This window comes from Xenopus laevis, chromosome 2S, assembly GCF_017654675.1.
Source record: "Xenopus laevis strain J_2021 chromosome 2S, Xenopus_laevis_v10.1, whole genome shotgun sequence".
Taxonomy (NCBI): domain Eukaryota; kingdom Metazoa; phylum Chordata; class Amphibia; order Anura; family Pipidae; genus Xenopus; species Xenopus laevis.
Window position 1 is genome coordinate 73,623,373 of NC_054374.1, and position 17,773 is coordinate 73,641,145.

General features: G+C 39.1%; 1 protein-coding gene across 3 annotated transcripts; it reads left to right on the forward strand.

The window, feature by feature from the left end:
• The first annotated feature begins 1,208 nt into the window (after positions 1–1,208).
• Positions 1,209–16,057, forward strand: sfpq.S (splicing factor proline and glutamine rich S homeolog). Of its 3 annotated transcripts, XM_041583986.1 has the most exons (12): positions 1,210–1,959; positions 2,572–2,760; positions 3,236–3,537; positions 4,358–4,453; positions 4,558–4,754; positions 4,884–4,968; positions 5,346–5,460; positions 6,532–6,577; positions 6,976–7,088; positions 15,052–15,099; positions 15,437–15,504; positions 15,988–16,057. In XM_041583986.1, exons 1-10 carry the CDS (start codon positions 1,270–1,272, stop codon positions 15,073–15,075), a joined length of 1,857 nt encoding a protein of 618 aa, XP_041439920.1. In that variant the 5' UTR covers positions 1,210–1,269; the 3' UTR covers positions 15,076–15,099; positions 15,437–15,504; positions 15,988–16,057. The 3 variants fall into 3 exon arrangements, with proteins under 3 accessions (XP_041439921.1, XP_041439920.1, XP_018104999.1); XM_041583987.1 differs by lacking the exon at positions 6,532–6,577 and having other exon boundaries at positions 1,209–1,959; XM_018249510.2 differs by lacking the exons at positions 15,052–15,099; positions 15,437–15,504; positions 15,988–16,057 and adding an exon at positions 10,428–11,194.
• Positions 16,058–17,773: the final 1,716 nt, after the last annotated feature.

The window sequence follows — 17,773 nt, forward strand, 5'->3', positions numbered from 1 at the left end:
ACTTCACTCATAGTGGCTATTTTTTTAATCTTACACATTAATGCCTGTACATGCAGGATTGAGCTCGAAAGGCTGTTTTTTTAGTGTGGGTCAGGCCACACGAGCAGATTCGGGGAGATTAGTCGCCCCAGTGACAATTCTCTTCTTCAGGGCGACAATCTCCCCAAACTGCCTTCCCCCACTCTCTACCGGCTAAAATGAAAATCGCCTGCAGCAATGCACACGTGTCACTTCGTGTACCGAAGTCGCCCCACGAGAAATCTTCGGGCGACTTCGGAAAATGAAGCGTCGTGTGTGCATTGCCGCAGGCAATTTTCATTTTAGCCGGCAGTGGGCAGGGGGAAGGCAGTTCGGGGAGATTGCCACCCTGAAGAAGAGCTTTGTCGCTGGGGCATCTAATCTCCCCTAATCTGCTCATGAGCCTGACCCTTAAAATGGCCATACACGGGCAGATAAAGCTGCCAATATCAGCCATATATAGACCAATTTGACAGCTTATCTGCCGTGTATGGGGCTTCCGACGGGTCTTCCCGATCGATATCTGGCCACGATATCGATCGGGAAGGTTTGACTTTTTACCCGACCGACCCGGGTTAGTGGCATTTCGGGGAAAGATCCGCTCGTTTGGCGACATCTTTGAGTCTATGGCCAGCTTAATATAACCAAAGTTCATAATGGTAAACACGTGCTAATGAGTATATTATGATTGCTGTCAGGAATGACTCAGGGCAAGTGTGCCCCGGGCCTCCACATACATTTTTGGATTAAATGGGGTGACTGTATAAAAATGGTTTATGCTACATTATTTATTCGGTGGGACAGGTCGTGAGGTATTAAACGAAGACTATCACGCAGAAACAAAGGTATTAAGCTAAGCCTATCAAACAAAGCAAAAGTACCAGCCTAATACTCTCCATTGTGATATGAGACATGATTTCTCACAGGCTTACGATATTACACAACCTCGGAAACCTCGATATCAAACATCAAATCACAACTCTGCTGCAGCACAATTCGATTGGCTAACACAGTTGTCTATCTTCGCCTGGAACCATTATCTGGCCAGTTGTGAGTGAAACCGCCTTGTTCTAGCCCTTCGACCAATAACTATTAGGCTTCTCCTGTTTGAGTGCATCTCGTCATTGGTTGGTGATCTGAAGGGCGTGGTCAAAGATATTCTATATAGTAGAAGGACAAAGAACGGAGCAAGCTCTCTCGCACGCCGCCATTTTGAAGTGACGAGTTGAAATCCCTTGTTGTAGAACGAAAATGATGCCACGCGATCGATTCCGGAACCGTGGTGGTGGAGGAGGTGGTATGGGAATGGGTGGTATGGGGATGGGTATCTATCGTCGTGGAAACGGTGGACGTGGAGGAGGGATGCCGAATTACCGGGGGTCGGGTTTCATGGATTCTAATCGGGGTCCCCATCAAAATCAGCAGCAGGCCTCTCAGCAACAAAAACCACAAGAGAAGCCGTCCGTCCAACAACCGCAGAAGCAGCCGGTTTCTGCTCCGGAGCCCCAGAAACCCGCACAACAACCACAGGCCGCAGCCAAGCCCCAGGTGACTCCGGTTTCTCAGCCTCCGGCCCAGTCCCCGCAGTCCAAGCCCGCCCAATCCCCACAACAGAAACCAGTCATCACTCCCCAACAGCAGCAACAGACCCAGCCCGGCCCTGCCAAACCAGCGATCCAGTCACCACCTCCGCAGCAACAAAAGCCGCCTCAGCAACAGCCGCAGAAACCAACGCCGCCTAACAATGCGTCTCCTCAGACCAAACCTTTCCAGCCCCCTGTCCATCACCAACAGCAGAGGCCTAGGCCCGGGCAGAATCCAAATCAAATCGGACAGAAGCGGCCGCACCAGTCCCGCTTCCAATCTCAGCCCCCGCCCCAACCCGAGCAAACTCCTAGTGAGACCAAAGTAAACCTTTCGGATGGGCCTGAATGGAACGATGTAAGTACGACTGGGGGGGGGGGGGGGGGTGGTATTAGTCGCGTTACTGTAGATTTTGCTCCTATAGTTATGGTGGCGATAGTCTCATTTCTTACCTAGCAACTGCCATTATTGCGCTACCATAATTGCCTTGATTCATAGTGCGGTCGTTATTATAGAACTCGTCTTAGAACGTCCATTGACCTCTATTGTCTTTAACATCCAACTAAATGAGCGGGTAATGCTCTTAAGCTCCCTTGCGCCCTTCAATTCTATTGGCTGCATTTCTAATGTATAGTTACAGGAAACCCCTGTGCTGTCTACTTCCTACTGTTATAGATATTCTAGTTAAAGCTATTCATAATGCACACTGCAGCTTGCTCCGATATGATGAGGCCGCTGCGACGTGCATTAAGATGCAGCTCCTAAAATGGCCGCCATCACTTCCTCTGCCTTTGTGTGGAGACTCCATTTTAGAGTCGGGCCCCTCCCTGTGTTTATAGTCGCAGATACGCTTTCATTGAGTTCTTCTTTACATGTGCACAGTGGCTTTTAATTAATCAACCTTTTTTTTTTATCCCTCGGACATCTCTAATAGTTTTATTTATTTTTTTTATGTATTTTTAATTCTAGGGTGTAAGGGCCACACTTTCACTTCTGAAAAGGCCTGGAGAGAAGACCTACACTCAGCGCTGCCGGCTATTTGTGGGCAATCTCCCGACTGATATAAACGACGATGAGTTTAAGAAACTGTTTGAAAAATACGGGGAACCAGGAGAGGTGTTCATTAACAAAAGTAAAGGCTTTGGCTTTATTAAACTGGTGAGTAGAGCTTCTTGATATTCTTCATTTATCTTTAAGATTCCAGTGATCTGTTATGCTACCTACATGCTGCACATTTAATAGATTATAAAGCACCAGCATATTTTGACTGATATACACCACTAATTTATAAAGTGATTGCAACCTTTTAAAGGTAAAGTCTGATTTTTTCGCTGTCTTGGAGCAGCTATATATTAGTCGTGTTTGTTAAATAGCAGAAGTATAACCCATAGGCTTTTTAGATTATTTGTACATTGCATATTAAATGGCTGGATTATATTGAAATCTTTGAGAGCCCAGTGGGCATGGGCCATCTTTGACTATTGACCTGTTTCTCAAACATGTCTCATAGTAAATAGTTTACCCACTGACCAGTGAATTTAAGGACTTCACTGGTTTGTTTTTTAATTTTCAGGAAAGCTGACTTGCTTAACTCATAGTAGATTTACTCATAACTGCCCCCCCCCCCTTTTAGGAAACTCGCGCATTCGCAGAAATAGCGAAAGCAGAGCTTGATGACTTGCCGATGCGAGGAAGACAACTACGTGTACGGTTTGCAACACATTCAGCTGCCTTGTCTGTACGCAATCTATCTCAGTTTGTTTCTAACGAGCTACTGGAAGAAGCCTTTAGCCAGTTTGGACCAGTGGAGAGAGCTGTAGTAATTGTGGATGATCGAGGGAGGTCAACTGGAAAAGGAATCGTTGAGTTTGCAGCAAAACCAGCAGCCAGGAAGGCACTTGAAAGATGCACTGATGGAGTTTTTCTTCTGACCACGTAAGTCTTTTGAGAGTTTAATCACAGCAATGTGTTTCTGCCTAAGTGCAAGGGGCAAAGCAAGGAGACATTCTGGTAGCTTTTTTTGTTAAATTAAGATGGAACAGCTGACAGACTACATTTATAAAGGGTACAGAACAAGTCGGGGCCTGCTCTTGGCTCAGCTTTTTTGGTTTCTGGAATGGACAGGCTTGATAAATGCAACTGTATGGTAGGGCTTCAATCTGCCAGTGTATGGCCATCTTAAAATGATAGACGCATTCCTATAAAAAAAAATCATAGGACCGTGTCGGCATCAAGTATGTGCTGCACCCACGATCATTCCCTCAAAGCTGCCCCAGCCCTGCAAACCTGCATGAACCCTACCATCCTAAGATCTTTTGTGCTCTTTCAGTGAAGCCGGGGGCGGCATGATCCTTCCATAGTCTTATTACGAATTAAAACAGGACTTCAGCTTTGAGGGGAGCTATTGCGGCTGCAGCACATACTTGATACTGACACATTCTTATGAATTTTATAGGAGTGTCGGTATCGCTTTAAGATAGCTTTTCAGATAAAACATGAGCCAGATGTTGCCTTAAACCTAGAACTTCCACCTTAAAGGCTTGATTTTTGTGTATTCCTTTGAGTAGCTGGGGTTTTTCTTTACAAAAATTGTGTACTTGCAGTTAGAGCAAATGTATTGGTCTTTGAATTTAGTTAGTTTATTGTTTAAATGTTGCATGTTTCTGGTTTTACCAGTCTGTGGATGTAATTAAGGGAAATGCCCAAAGTTTAATCTTGATTAAATAGTGGTTTACATAAACATCTGATTTTGCAGTACACCAATGCCAGTTATGGTCGAGCCCCTTGAACAATTTGATGATGAAGATGGGTTGCCTGAAAAGCTTGCGCAGAAGAATCACCTTTACCAAAAGTGAGTGGTCTTATATCCGTTGATCTGAGTAGACCTTTTCAGAAGTCTAGCTTTGTGCTTTTGTGACACTTTAGGAACTAACAATCCTTTCACTTTGGTTAAAGGGAGAGAGAGGTTCCACCAAGGTTTGCCCAACATGGGACTTTTGAGTTTGAATATTCTCAGAGGTGGAAATCTTTGGATGAGATGGAGAAACAGCAACGGGCACAGGTGGAGAAAAACATGAAGGAGGCAAAAGAAAAGCTTGAAAGTGAGATGGAAGATGCATATCATGAACATCAAGCTAATCTCTTGCGTCAAGGTAAGTGGCTGCCTTGCTTTAAACTTTCCCTGTATGTTTTTGTTGGATGTGGTATACGCATCTGTAGTGTAATTTTCCAATGAGACTGCTTGGTTTATGCTTTGAATCAACTTAACTTTATTATCTTAGATTTAATGAGGCGCCAAGAAGAACTCAGACGCATGGAAGAGATTCACAATCAAGAAATGCAGAAGCGCAAAGAAATGCAACTCAGGTTAGTAAAGAGATACCAATATCAGTCAGGATTTATAAAGTCCAATTGTCATTATTTACCACTCAATGTTGTAGCATTGCCTACATATATATCTGGTTAATCACAAGCCAGCTGTTTGTTTATACTGGGGCCAAAGCAGTGTTTTGCATTGTCTGAACATAGACTAGCAAGTGGCTACTTCAGTCTTAATAAAAGCAATATGTATACATGGAAATATTGTTTGGTTTATATCTCAAACATGCAAAACTATTTATGTAAGGTCACTGAACTTCATTTCCTCCCCAACATTCTTAATACAAGTCCCAAGATATGTATTGACTTTAGTAGAGGCTCTCAAAATACTGTAGCATTTCAAATTGTTTACATTCTAAATATAGGCAAGAGGAGGAGCGTCGCAGGAGAGAGGAAGAAGTGTTGCTTCGTCAGCGAGAAATGGAGGAACAGATGAGGCGCCAGAGAGAAGAGGGCTATCGTATGAGTTACATGGACCCAGTATGTCACATTCTTTCTGTTGGCTATAATTCATGATTTCATAATACAGGTATGGGACTGGTTATCCAGAATGCTCGGGTCCTGGTCTCTTTATGTAAACGAAGGGATCCTGTCATCGGAAAACATGCGCATCAGTTAATAGTGCTACTCTAGCAGAATTCTGCACTGAAATCCATTTCTCAAGAGAACTGATTTTTTTTTTTTTTTAATATATATTCAATTTTGAAATCTGACATGGGGCTAGACATTTTGTCAATTTCCCAGCTGCCCCCAGTCATGTGACTTGTGCCTGCACTTTAGGAGAAATGCTTTCTGGCAGGCTGCTGTTTTTCCTTAATGTAACTGAATGTGGGACAGGGGTTTTTACTATTGAGTGTTCTTAGATCTACCAGGCAGCTGCTATCTGGTTACCTTCCCATTGCTCTTTTGTTTTGCTGCTGGGGGGTAGGGAGGGGGGGGTGATATCAATCCAACTTGCAGTAAAGAGTGATTGAAATTTATCAGAGCACAAGTCACATGACCAGGGGCAGCTGGGAAATTGACAAAATGTCTAGCCCCATGTCAGATTTCAAAATTGAATATAAAAAAATCTGTTTGCTCTTTTGAGAAATGGATTTCAGTGCAGAGTTCTGCTGGAGCAGCACTATTAACTGATTCATTTTGAATTTTTTTTTCCCCATGACCGTATCCCTTTAAATAAACCCAATAGGCTTGTTCTGCTTCCAATAAGGATTAATTATATATTGGTTTAGAATCAAGTACAAAGTACTGTTTTATCAGAGAAAAGAGAATAATTTAAAAAAAAAAATTGGATTATTTAATGAAGTCTATGGGAGACAACCTTTCTGTAATTTGGATCTTTCTGGATAACTGATCCATACCTGTACTTTTGTAACTTTTTACTCTATTGTAAAGTAACTTTAAATTATTTTTGGTTTCAGTAAGATTGTGCGAACACTAAGTTAGCCCAGTGGTCTTTGTGAAGAACTTTCATATAACTGCATATAACTGCTGCTTTATTGCCTTGGACATATCCTTACTTTTTTTTTTTCACCTTTTAATTTGTTTTAGCGGGAACGAGATATGCGCATGGGAGCAAGTCAAATGGCCATGGCAGGTAAAGTGCCTGTTTTTAGTGCTGTTAGAAGATTGTAATCATTTATTAAACACCGGCAAATTTATATACATTCTCATTAGTGTTTGAGGTTTTCAAAATATGACTAAACTCTTTCTCTAAAACCATGAATGTCATGGAATTAATTTATTAATAAAAAGTGCTCAACAATGCGCTAAATAATAAAAATACATTCTATAGGGCTATGACAAGTTTTGCATTAGAGGTTTTTACCCCATAAATGGCATTTTAAGTAATGGGTAGACCGTGAATTTTTTGATTCTTGGGAGGGTGGGGGGCGAGAATCTCTGTTTGATTGTTGGTAAATGGGTTGGCAACTTTACTTTTGCATCTGCATAGCAGTCTTTTTTTTCCTGTCTAATCATGTTTTTTGCTTTTAGATCCCTATGCAAGCCAAAAGTATCAACAGCTTGGAGGAGCTGCTATGGGCTATGAAAGCAGCCCTGGTGTAGCACAAGCTACCATCGGCTCATCAATGATGGGTGGAGACATGGTAATGTATCCGTTTATGCACTGAAAGATAATGTGCAACAGTGACACGGCCCAGATAAATCAGGCCTGGGCAAAGGACTTATTTTTTTGACTAGTATCTTTTGTGTTGCTACTGTATAACATTCAGTATCTCTTCAAAATTCTGGAGTATATTGGTTTAAACTAACTGTATGGGCATTAAACAAAGTATTCTCCAAATGGTTTTAATTTTTCATCCTTTGTGGTTTCATTATTATTTTTAGTATATGGTTAGAACATTGTTTCAACAGAGCATTGCCAAAACAATGGACTGTTTTTCTTGAACGTTTCTTGGAACAGAACGCTTAATAGTTTATAGTATAGACTTTTTGACGTTTTACGGTTGGTAATACAATTCGGGGTTAAAGGTAAACCTTACTGTCAGGGTTTAATGGCCTAGCTGCCCAAGTGCTGGCAAAAAAAACTACTCCCATGTATTAGCTACCCAGTTCTTTCGTCTGCATCAAGGTGTTGTATTTGATTTTAAGCACGGTTAATAGGCTTTAAGTAGTGTTAGATTTATTACAGCATTGCGGTGGTGTTTTTTCATTTATTTTTTTGCATCGAATTGTAGAAGGACCGAAAGAACTTTATGGCATGTCTTGCTTTGTAAATCTAGACCTACTTAAGGATAATTTTTACATTGCCCGTGTAAGTTATTGCAAAAGATTGTAGCTAAAATATCTGATATAAACCAGTCGACTGTATCAGATATTGCCTACTCTAGGTAGGCTTAGGCAGTTGGGAGTTAACTTTGAGTTTACAATGCATCTATGGGGGTATGCAAATGCTACAGTAGGTCATCGGGTTTGTTCTGGTGTTTTCAAAAGGCTTATGATGGCTATTAAGAGGTTAAAATATTTACATACAAGTACTACCTTTTCATTTCTGCTCCACTTATTTGCAATCCAGCGGAATTCACAATCTCTGAATGCACAGATGAGCAGTAAACACTTATCACCATGATTGCTTTGTTTAACTGGCGCAAATGGCCAAGTCTATGTAGCAGAAGCAGAACTGCAAGACATGCAGTTTGTATAGTAGGCTTTAGTTTTTAAGTCACTACTTTATTGTGATGTCTAGAAAAAAACATTCGGGCTTGTGAAATAAATACACTGCTACACTAAGCACTGTCAATGGATATAATGCTACATTTTGGGGAAGCTTTGGGTTGTCTTGCATTGTTGGGAAAGGGCTACCCAGATTAACTGTTGCCCCCATAAAGGGCACTGAGTAACATTTTCATTAATGTAAATTTTTTTAAGTTTTTTTACTTTTAATCTTCACAAATGGTATAATGCAGTGGTATCTAACAACTTTGTTTTTTTTCCCCCCCAAGTTTATGAATTGTAAATTGCCTTGTTCAACAATAGAAAAATGTGATGCAATTCTAGGCATTTAAATTCAACTGAAAGCAATGATTTAGTCATTGGTAGTCTTAATCTTGGTGAGATGCTAAACTAGCAGTATTGCTCACTGAATGTTAGACCTTTAGTAGTAAGTAGAGTTTGCAGTAATTGCAGTAATTGGCTTTATCGCAGTAATTGGCTTTATCGTGCTATGAGCAGAGGTGGTGTGATGTCCTGGGTGTTTGCCTTTAGACACTGCAGTTCTATACTAGAGCTGTTTTCTATGAAATACAATTTGCTTTTTCTTGCAGCCAGCTACATCACTTTGAAACACTTTTGATATGAATCATTTACTCGGATTATCAGGGAAGGGATAATTTCCACTTGGCTAATGCAATAACTTTTGCAAGGCCATGTTTTTCTGAAGTACATTTCTTATTGGTCTCAAATGTAATTTTCCCTTGTAACATTAAGGCCATAGCATGGTATAATTATTTAAGCAAATGCATTTTAATGGAAAGATGCTTTAGCTGGGACTGTTTATAGCTCCCACACAGGGGTCAATACTTTGGGTAGTAATACTGCCTAGATGTCTCAATCTTAACTATTGCAACAATGAATAAGCTGTAGTATTTCCTTAGAACAGTAGATGTTAAATCTAGATCAATAACTGGGTTTTGTAACAAGTTCAATCATTCACAGTGAGTGCTATTTCATTTGTACCCTCTGATCTTCACTGTAAGTTTACCATCCATTTACAGTTGTGATGAACTAAGTTTACCATCCATTTACAGTTGTGATGACCTATTTAGTGATCTCCTTGCGTTCAATCATACTAATTAGTATAATATACTGTTTAAAAGGAATCTCTCACCTAAGCATTCAGTCTCTTAAGGGAACTGGGCAGGTTCACAGCAATAGGCCCTAAATGTTGTCACTATGATTCTTGTAGACTTAGCATATTCACCTGGCAAGCCAAATTGCATATATTTGCAAGATAATATTGCAGAAGATGGCCAGAAGCATTTTGAGCAGGTTAGAGAAGAATGACATGAGTTAGCTTTGTGACTTGAACCCTTTTTCAGTATTCTTCGACATTTTTGAAATAAAGTTAAATGAGGCTGTAAAGTGTCACAGATATAAGTTGATGCAAGTTCTTAATGATGTGCAATGCAGTGACGGAGCCATCATGTTAATATGCAAATTGCACTTATTTTGTTTTAAAATCCTCAGATTTTTCGTTTATTTAATGCTAGTTTGCTGCAGACCAGTCCTTTTGCTTTCAGACAAGTGTGGGGTCCATAAAATCATAGGTTAGGCTTTTTTAAGTGCTTATGTGATAGATTCCTTTTAACTCAAAGTAACTTACCATAGCTATTTTTAAGTTACTTGTTTATCAGATCTATAGGGCCATGTGAAGTTTCCAGATTGTATTGTACAAGTTAATTTATAGGGTCATGTGTATCATTCTAGATCTGCAGTGCACATTCAATCACAGGGCCATGTTGTATCTCCTCTTAAGAATTTGAATAGCAATTGTATAGGGCCATAATGTGATAATGTAGTCTGGCTCAGTTTTATTACTGATAGGCTTGGACTTTTTATTTATTTTTTTATTTTTACACCCTCAGGTGGTGTAGGTAAAAATTACTTTTGACTTTCACTGACTTCACAATTGCTACATTACAAAGTGCAGTAATACCAAGTAGGTTTCTTTTTCAATTTGTGCTACCTTGTAGCACAGTATAGTCTGTTTTTGAAACAGATGTCCTTGTGAAGTGTGGGAGCATTTCATCGCATGTGTGACACTTGACTAATTTGCAAATTACCCTTTTTTCCTTTCTATGTTCCTGGTACCTGTGGATCGACTCAATGGTGATTGTAACGACGAACCTTGACTGCGGGACCCTTCTATAAAATACATTTTATACACACACGGACAACATCTTCTGTAATGAACTGTATTTCTAAAGCGCAATGAGCGCTTTGTCCAGGGCAATGCAGGAACTCCTAATGCCCAAAATTCTAGAGGGATTGGGACTGTACCACCTGCAGCAGCAGGGGCTGGAAGCTATGGGAGGGGGAGGGAAGAATATGAAGGGCCAAACAAAAAGCCCAGGTTCTAGGTTTCTTTCACTTTAAATCTATTCCCATTGTTTATTTTGTTAAGTTTTTAACTCTTGCATTTTAGTAAGAAGCATTTTTTATGGATGCTCAGATGCTTGACCCAGTATTTGTGAAGCACGTTAATTGTCCAATACTGTTCTGGTAATGTTTCACAAAGCTTTCCCCTTCCCTTATTTTATGGCAGTGTATTGATTTTTTTTGCCCCATACCCCTTTTTTTATTTAACTGTGCCTGTAATCAATCACAGCTGTAGTTTGCTCCAGAAACTAAGAACTTGCTCAGAAATAAATATTGGGCTGATCATGAAATGTTTTAAAAGACCACTACCAAGGCTTGCTTCAGAGGTTTAATGCGGTGGCAGGCTTAAATGGCATATGTGCAGCCAAAGCAAGTCTGCCATACTGCTGGTTCTGTAAAGAATGGAGTTTTACAAAGCTGTGATTTTCTGTATAATGGAACTTATCTGCAAATGCCAGTGGGTTTGAAGGGCAGGGCTGGAAATATCCTTTATTCTCCCTGTGTATCTGAGCATTTTGTGGCCTGAAAGAAGCTTCATAAAACTGTCTTTGTAACAGGCTGTATTAACTTCTGAATAAAATGTCAATATGGAAAACTCCTTGTTTTGGGATGGGTACATTTTTGGGGTGGTTGCATTATTAAACTGTTTTATAGAGGCTTAATCCAGGCTTTGTTGCATGTACAAAATGCAATGATTCTTATTTTCAAAGGCATACTAGCACTCTTCAAATATCATTAAGCACATGTGCTTGGTACTTTTCACAATCCTTTATTCTGATCCAGTGGATCATTATGTGCTTACCTTGCACACTTGGCACTTCAGTAATATTGGAAGGGCCAGTTTCTGTATCAGCACTCCACATATGGTTGTAAAGGAAGTCTTGTGTGTTTAAAGACTTCAACCTTAGAGATTGTATGTTTACTATACAAGCTCTGATAGGAGTCTCCTTTCTTACTTTGAAATGAGTAAAACTCCTTTCTTACTTTGAAATGAGTAAAACCTGGGCTTAAATTAAGATAATTTGAATGGTGTGGTAATGATGGTATAGCTAAGTAGTCGCTTAGTTTATGCAATATCATTATCTTAGCATAGTTATGTCCTTGTATACTATGTTCTTAAGTAGAAAAACAGCTTGGCATTACTTCTAGACATTAAAGCAAAGTATGCTAAGAAAAGTGATTGCTAACCAAATACATTGGGCAGTTTATTTAATTTGGTCAATCGGACTTGTCTATATGGATTCCTGTGCAGTTAATTCCTTTATGGATTCCTGTGCAGTTCATTCCTTTATATGGATTCCTGTGCAGTTCATTCCTTTAGTTTCATAACTCAACATAATGCAAAAGGTCTTAATCAGTCTTAACTATATCATGTTCCTTATCCTGCCCAAGTTCAAAATATGAACCTTATTTTGGAGTAAATAGCTGCTTAATATATTTCTGCATTCATATTTCAGAAGCATGTTGCCTATATCAAATTTAAATTGCTGCAAAATGTTGGCACTAGATAGGTAAGATAAAGGGTCTCCCATGCCACTGTCAGATAATGGGTAGAACGAACCCAATTTTATTGCAGTTTCATTTTGCGTTAAAGCTAAAGTTGATGTTAACTGGAAAAGTAATTTTAAAAACAGTGATCTTTGGCAAGGTTCTAGAAAACCTTTTAAATACATAGTTTTGTATTACTTTAAATACATAGTTTTGTATTAGTGTTAAAAACATCTGACCAGTAGTAATTTGTCCCGAGGGCTAGCTTTTAGTTTGTCACCTGCACAAATTCATTGTGCAGAACAGTGGTTTGATATCAAAGATTAACCTAAACTAGTAGCCCTTGTTTCAGTCCTCATCTGTACAAGTTTTTTGTTGGCAGCCAGAGACTTGGGGAAAATCTTCATGGTATATGATTTTTACTGGAGTTTTTAGCCACTTCAATTGCCCTTTACAGTCTTAGTGACCATCTGTAGCAAGCATTTCTGCAGTGCATAACTTTGAGGAACATAGTGCTACCATTGGACTGTAGGATCCCGGATGTAGTAACCCTGCTTGCTTCAAGATTCTCATTGCTGACAGCCTCCAGGTAGGTAAACCTGTAATCCTCTAACTTGGTGACTTACTGTGTAATGTGATATTCTGACATAACACTTCTGTTGTTAAGATCACAATGCAGCACTTCGTGTTTCTTTTCTGCGTAACTTAATGTTGCCAGAATCAAAATAAAAACTTGTGGGAGCGTCGTCTGATTACACTGCAAGAAATTACCTTCACTGTCATTGAAATAAATGCTCAAACCATGTTCTTGTAATTCGTTTTGGGGGTCTTGTAATATCCTTTAAAAAAAGTTGCATCTGTTGCCATCGAGAATGCGCTTCCGTGAAACTGTGATGTTGGCTCAGTATCATTTTACTTAATAGAAAACATTGCCTGGGGATGGGTGCCAATGTGTCTTTGTTAAGACTTTTATACTCATTAATTTTGTTTACTTTTCCGTTGTCTTCCTATAGGAAGACTTACAGCTTGTATTACATGTTTTAATGTGCTTTCTAATAGGAAGGCATACTATTAGACTTCTATGAAGAAGTCCAGTTAAATACAAGCATTTTACGTAGTAATTAAATGCAACACTATTGTATGTAATTTAATGGATGGCTGTCTACATATTTAGATATTTTAAGCTTGCCAATAAGTGTCCTGCAAATGTTGAGGAACCATAAAATCTGCTAATCTATGCTGCTTTTGAAGGCATATGGCATAAGAACATTGCAGTATTGCTACCAAATCAGCATAGACTGTGTACATAGCTATATATTTAAATCTTGTCATACTGGCATCTGTGTTGGGGGGGGGGGGGTGGGGGCAGTCTGGTAATGTCCTGAACCAATTTGTCCAAATCATAAGGTGAGGTACAATAGCTTTATTAAATGGTGTTGGCACTCCCTGCCTTTCACATTAGAACTGGCAATGCTGATATCGTGAATACTTTTATATCTATATAACTTAGACTGATCCAAGCTTGACTATTAAATACTAAAACTTTCCCTCTATAGTGGTACTATCCACTTGTAAGGCATAAGTAATTAAAAATTCACTGAACCTGTAACTTTTTAAATGCCAGAATGTATAGGCAGTAACTTATGTATGTTTGAGCGGGGCTTTTAACTGCTCATCTCTTGAGCTGTTAACGAAAACTTGCCAATTGTCTGGCAAGTTTTCAGGCAGAGTATAATTTGGGTGTGAGTGCACTAGCCTGTGCAAAACACCCAGAAGAATGTACTGTTTATTTGAGGACATAAATACAACTTGTGTGACTTTGCAATGGTTCAAATGAAGCAACTGTGCAATAAGCGAGTCTGTACTTGGCATGGTTCTCTCATAGCATTCTCTGTAAAGACTAATGTGCAGAAGGCAAACCTTGAATAGTATTGAGTGCAAGAATCTGAGAGCTATAATTCGGACATGGTTAAAATTGTTCTGTAAATCTAGGCAGGCTGTAATCAAATGCTGCATTGTGCTCTTTCATCTTTTTATTTACAAAATTAAAACTTCAGAAGTGTGGTGTCAGAACTTGTTAAAGGTGTAGTCCCTTTAAAAATTACCTGTAGCTTTAACTTTCTTTTTAGATGTCTGCAGCTCAGTGTTTAGGCTAATGTGCCAAAGACTGATGTTCTGTTTGGCTGCAGATAAGAGGGACTGTATTTTTAACAGCTTTATTGGGTATATACCTGTGATTAGTAGTACTATGTATTTAACAGGATATTTCACTGGGCAAATGGTTATCTGAACATGTGGTAAGGATTGGTAACTTTTTTTTTACTTAGACTTCTAAGGCTTCTGGGCTGACATAAGTCTTCTGTCGCTCTAGATTTGCTTCATGGTGCTGGAGCTGGTAGTATACTGATGGGAAATGCAGATGTGCCTTAAGTGTTTTTGTTAACTATGAAGCTATTTACACTGCATAAAATGCCTTAAGGCCTTGATGGACTTGACACTTTAATATATACTAATCTGAAGCTTGACAGTCGGTTACTGCTTCTTAGTGGAATATTGTGTGCACTCCTGCATTTTAGTCATTTTAACCGCCCCTCCTCTTCCCAGCACAAGCTCCTGATTCTACTTAATACCTACAATCCAGATTTAAGGTACCATAAAACGCCTAATAGGTTTACCCTTAGTGACAGATTTTTGTGACCAGTGGGAGCCAATTTCCTGAACTAAATCATTCTGGACTACTTACTGTATGATCTTGTGGGCCTTCTATGGACTTGAAGCTTAAAAATAAATAAATAAATAAATAAACACTGCACAAGCAGTTCTTTCTTCCATTCTTCAGTTCCTGGACTATAGTGATTGATGAAATCTGCACTTTAGCATGTGTATAGGCTCTTGGACTCCATAGTTGTTTGCGTGTTTGTTTCTCTATTTTTGATTGAAAATAACTATCCTCTCTTTTTTTAGGTCATGAAAGTGGGCATTGGTTAAAACTTGCTACAAGTTCTGTACAAGGTATGTTTTTTTTTTTTTTTTTTTTTTAGATCATGGCTGAAGATTGTGCAAGCCAGTAGTTTGGCACATAAGGTTTAAATAGGTTTTACATTTACATAGCATTGCCTAAAATGGTTCTATTAAAATTATCCCAAAAAAGGGTTAGTCGTAATAATAATGTACACTAATGTATTCAACCTGGCTTTATAATTAGTTACATGTATCTTAAATAGAAATTTAATGAGTCTTAAATTTAAGCATGAAACGCTGCAAGGCTTTTGTAAATGTTTGTCTACAATGTAGTGTACACGTTTTATAGTATGCGTTTTTCACATCTTAATCCCACATTCTCTTGCAGGTTTAAATTGCATATATCACACTGAATGAGGTGTCCAAAACAAGTCTGAACAATGTCTGTTATATAAGGTAGGCATGTTTATCAAAAACAGATACCATAGTTCCTCAAAGTGTATAAGTTCGCTCTAGTTGTTCTAGGGCAGGGATCCCCAACCTTTTGAACCAGTGAGTAACATTCAGAAGTAAAAATTTTGGGAGCAACACATGCATGAAAAATGTTCTTTAACTGACAAATAAGCACTGTCATTGGCCACTTGCTAGCCCCTATGTGGATTGTCAACCTCTCTGGCAGTACATCTGTTTTTACCAAAACTTGCCTCTAAGCCTGGTATTCAAATTAAAGCACATGCTTTAAGGCTACTGGGAGCAACATCCCAGGGAATTGGAGAGCAACATGTTGCTCACGAGTGACTGGTTGGCGATCACTGCTCTAGGTGGTTGCAATGCCTTCATAGTAGTGGTGGGAGACACTAAAGGGTACGTCTATAAAAGCAAGAATGTTTGAAAAAAATAAATTAAATAAATGGTTAATTTTTTTTTCCCCCTCTCCAGGAGCAACGCAGAACTTGGACTGCAATCTGGATTTTTTTTGTTTTATTTTTAAATAAAGACATTCATATTATGTGGCTTTTTTGTGTTATTAGTCTGAGGGGTTAAACCGAACTGCCATCTATGCCCAATGACTGGCATCTGTCTAATGGCAGAGATGGGATGAAATTCAGCTGAAAAATTGCTTGGTCTATACAGTGTAATGCCATGTCTTCATTGGGGTCATCTGCAAGTGGAGAAAATGCAATGTTTGACTGCCTTAAGCAGAGTGTGTACCTGGTCATAACTTGATTTCTAAAATGTTTTTTAAACTAATGGCAAAGGGGTTCAATTCTTGTGAGTATAGAACACAACCATAAATAGGAGGTAGCTTTACAATAGAGATGGCATATTTAAAGTAGTATTTTGAGTGGTGTGGTAGAACATTTAATTAGAAATCTGTGCTGTACCTTATCTAAAAACTGGCTAAGCTCATGGCATGCATACTTAACTTTGCTATTTCGCTTGATGTCTAGCTTTCTTTTGTATTAAGGGCCTTTTAAGGTAGCTGCTTCCAGATAGTTGCAACTTTTCTCTGCCAATGAGACATTCTCATGACTTGAGTGATGCATACTAATTTTCTTAAATGACATGCATTTAGAACCTATAACTTTCGGAATCCTGCCATATAGCCTTGGAATCCTGCCATATAGCCTTGGAATCCTGCCATATAGCCTTGGACTGTACAAAGGCCACAATTTGCTGTTAAGTGTACAGGTGAGGCTAGGTTGTAAGGGCAAAGTCCCCTCCAAATGAAACCCAGTGTGCAGGAATACATACATGCTCACGGACTACTCCATGAATTCACACGGACTACTCCATGAATTCACAAACTATTTAGTTGTAGCTATATGAATTGTAGGTTTTGGTATCCCAATGTGTTATGTATGTTAAAGAAATCATCCAATACCCTCTTAAAGGAATTAACAGAATTACCACTTCTGCCATTGCATTCCACAACCTCACTGAAGAACTATTTACAGTCCTTCAAATGACTGTTATTTTCCTCTAATGTAAATGGATGGCCTGTTTTATAGAAAAAACACCACCTGCTAATGGTTATAATGCCCTCTATTGTACTTATAAAGTGTAATAATGTCCCTTTGCAAGCATTTTCTACCCTTATCATTTTAAATCTGCAATCCCTTTTAAAAGCAGTTTGTTGCTTTGCACACAACTGCACTCCAACTCATTAATACACTTAGGACTGAAGGTCAAAACTGGACTGCATACTCCAGGTGAGGCCTTATCGGGGGACTTATAAAGAGGCAATATTAATTTTAGCCCTTGAGTTAAAGGAAAAGTAACATCAAAAAATAAGTGTTTTTTAAAGTAATGAAAATATAATGCAGTGTTGCCCTGCACTGGTAAAACTGCTGTTTGCTTCAGGAACACTACTATTGTTTATATAAATGAGCTGCTGTATAGCAATGGGGGCAGCCATTCAAAGGAGAAAAGGCTCAGGTTACACAGCAGATAGCAAATAAGCTCTGTCTGTCTAATGGTATCTGTTATCCATTAGTTAACCTGTGCCATATAGCCGTTTTTCAATTTCCGCCATTGCTCCACAGCAGCTTGTTTATGTAGTGTTTCTGAAGCAAACACATCAGTTTTACCAGTGCAGGGCAACACTACATGATATTTTCATTACTTTAAAACACTTACATTTTTTGGTGTTACTTTTCCTTTAAGGAAAATTAAACCCCATTGCAAACAAAACCCCGACCCTCCATAGTCTCTCCCCCTGCAC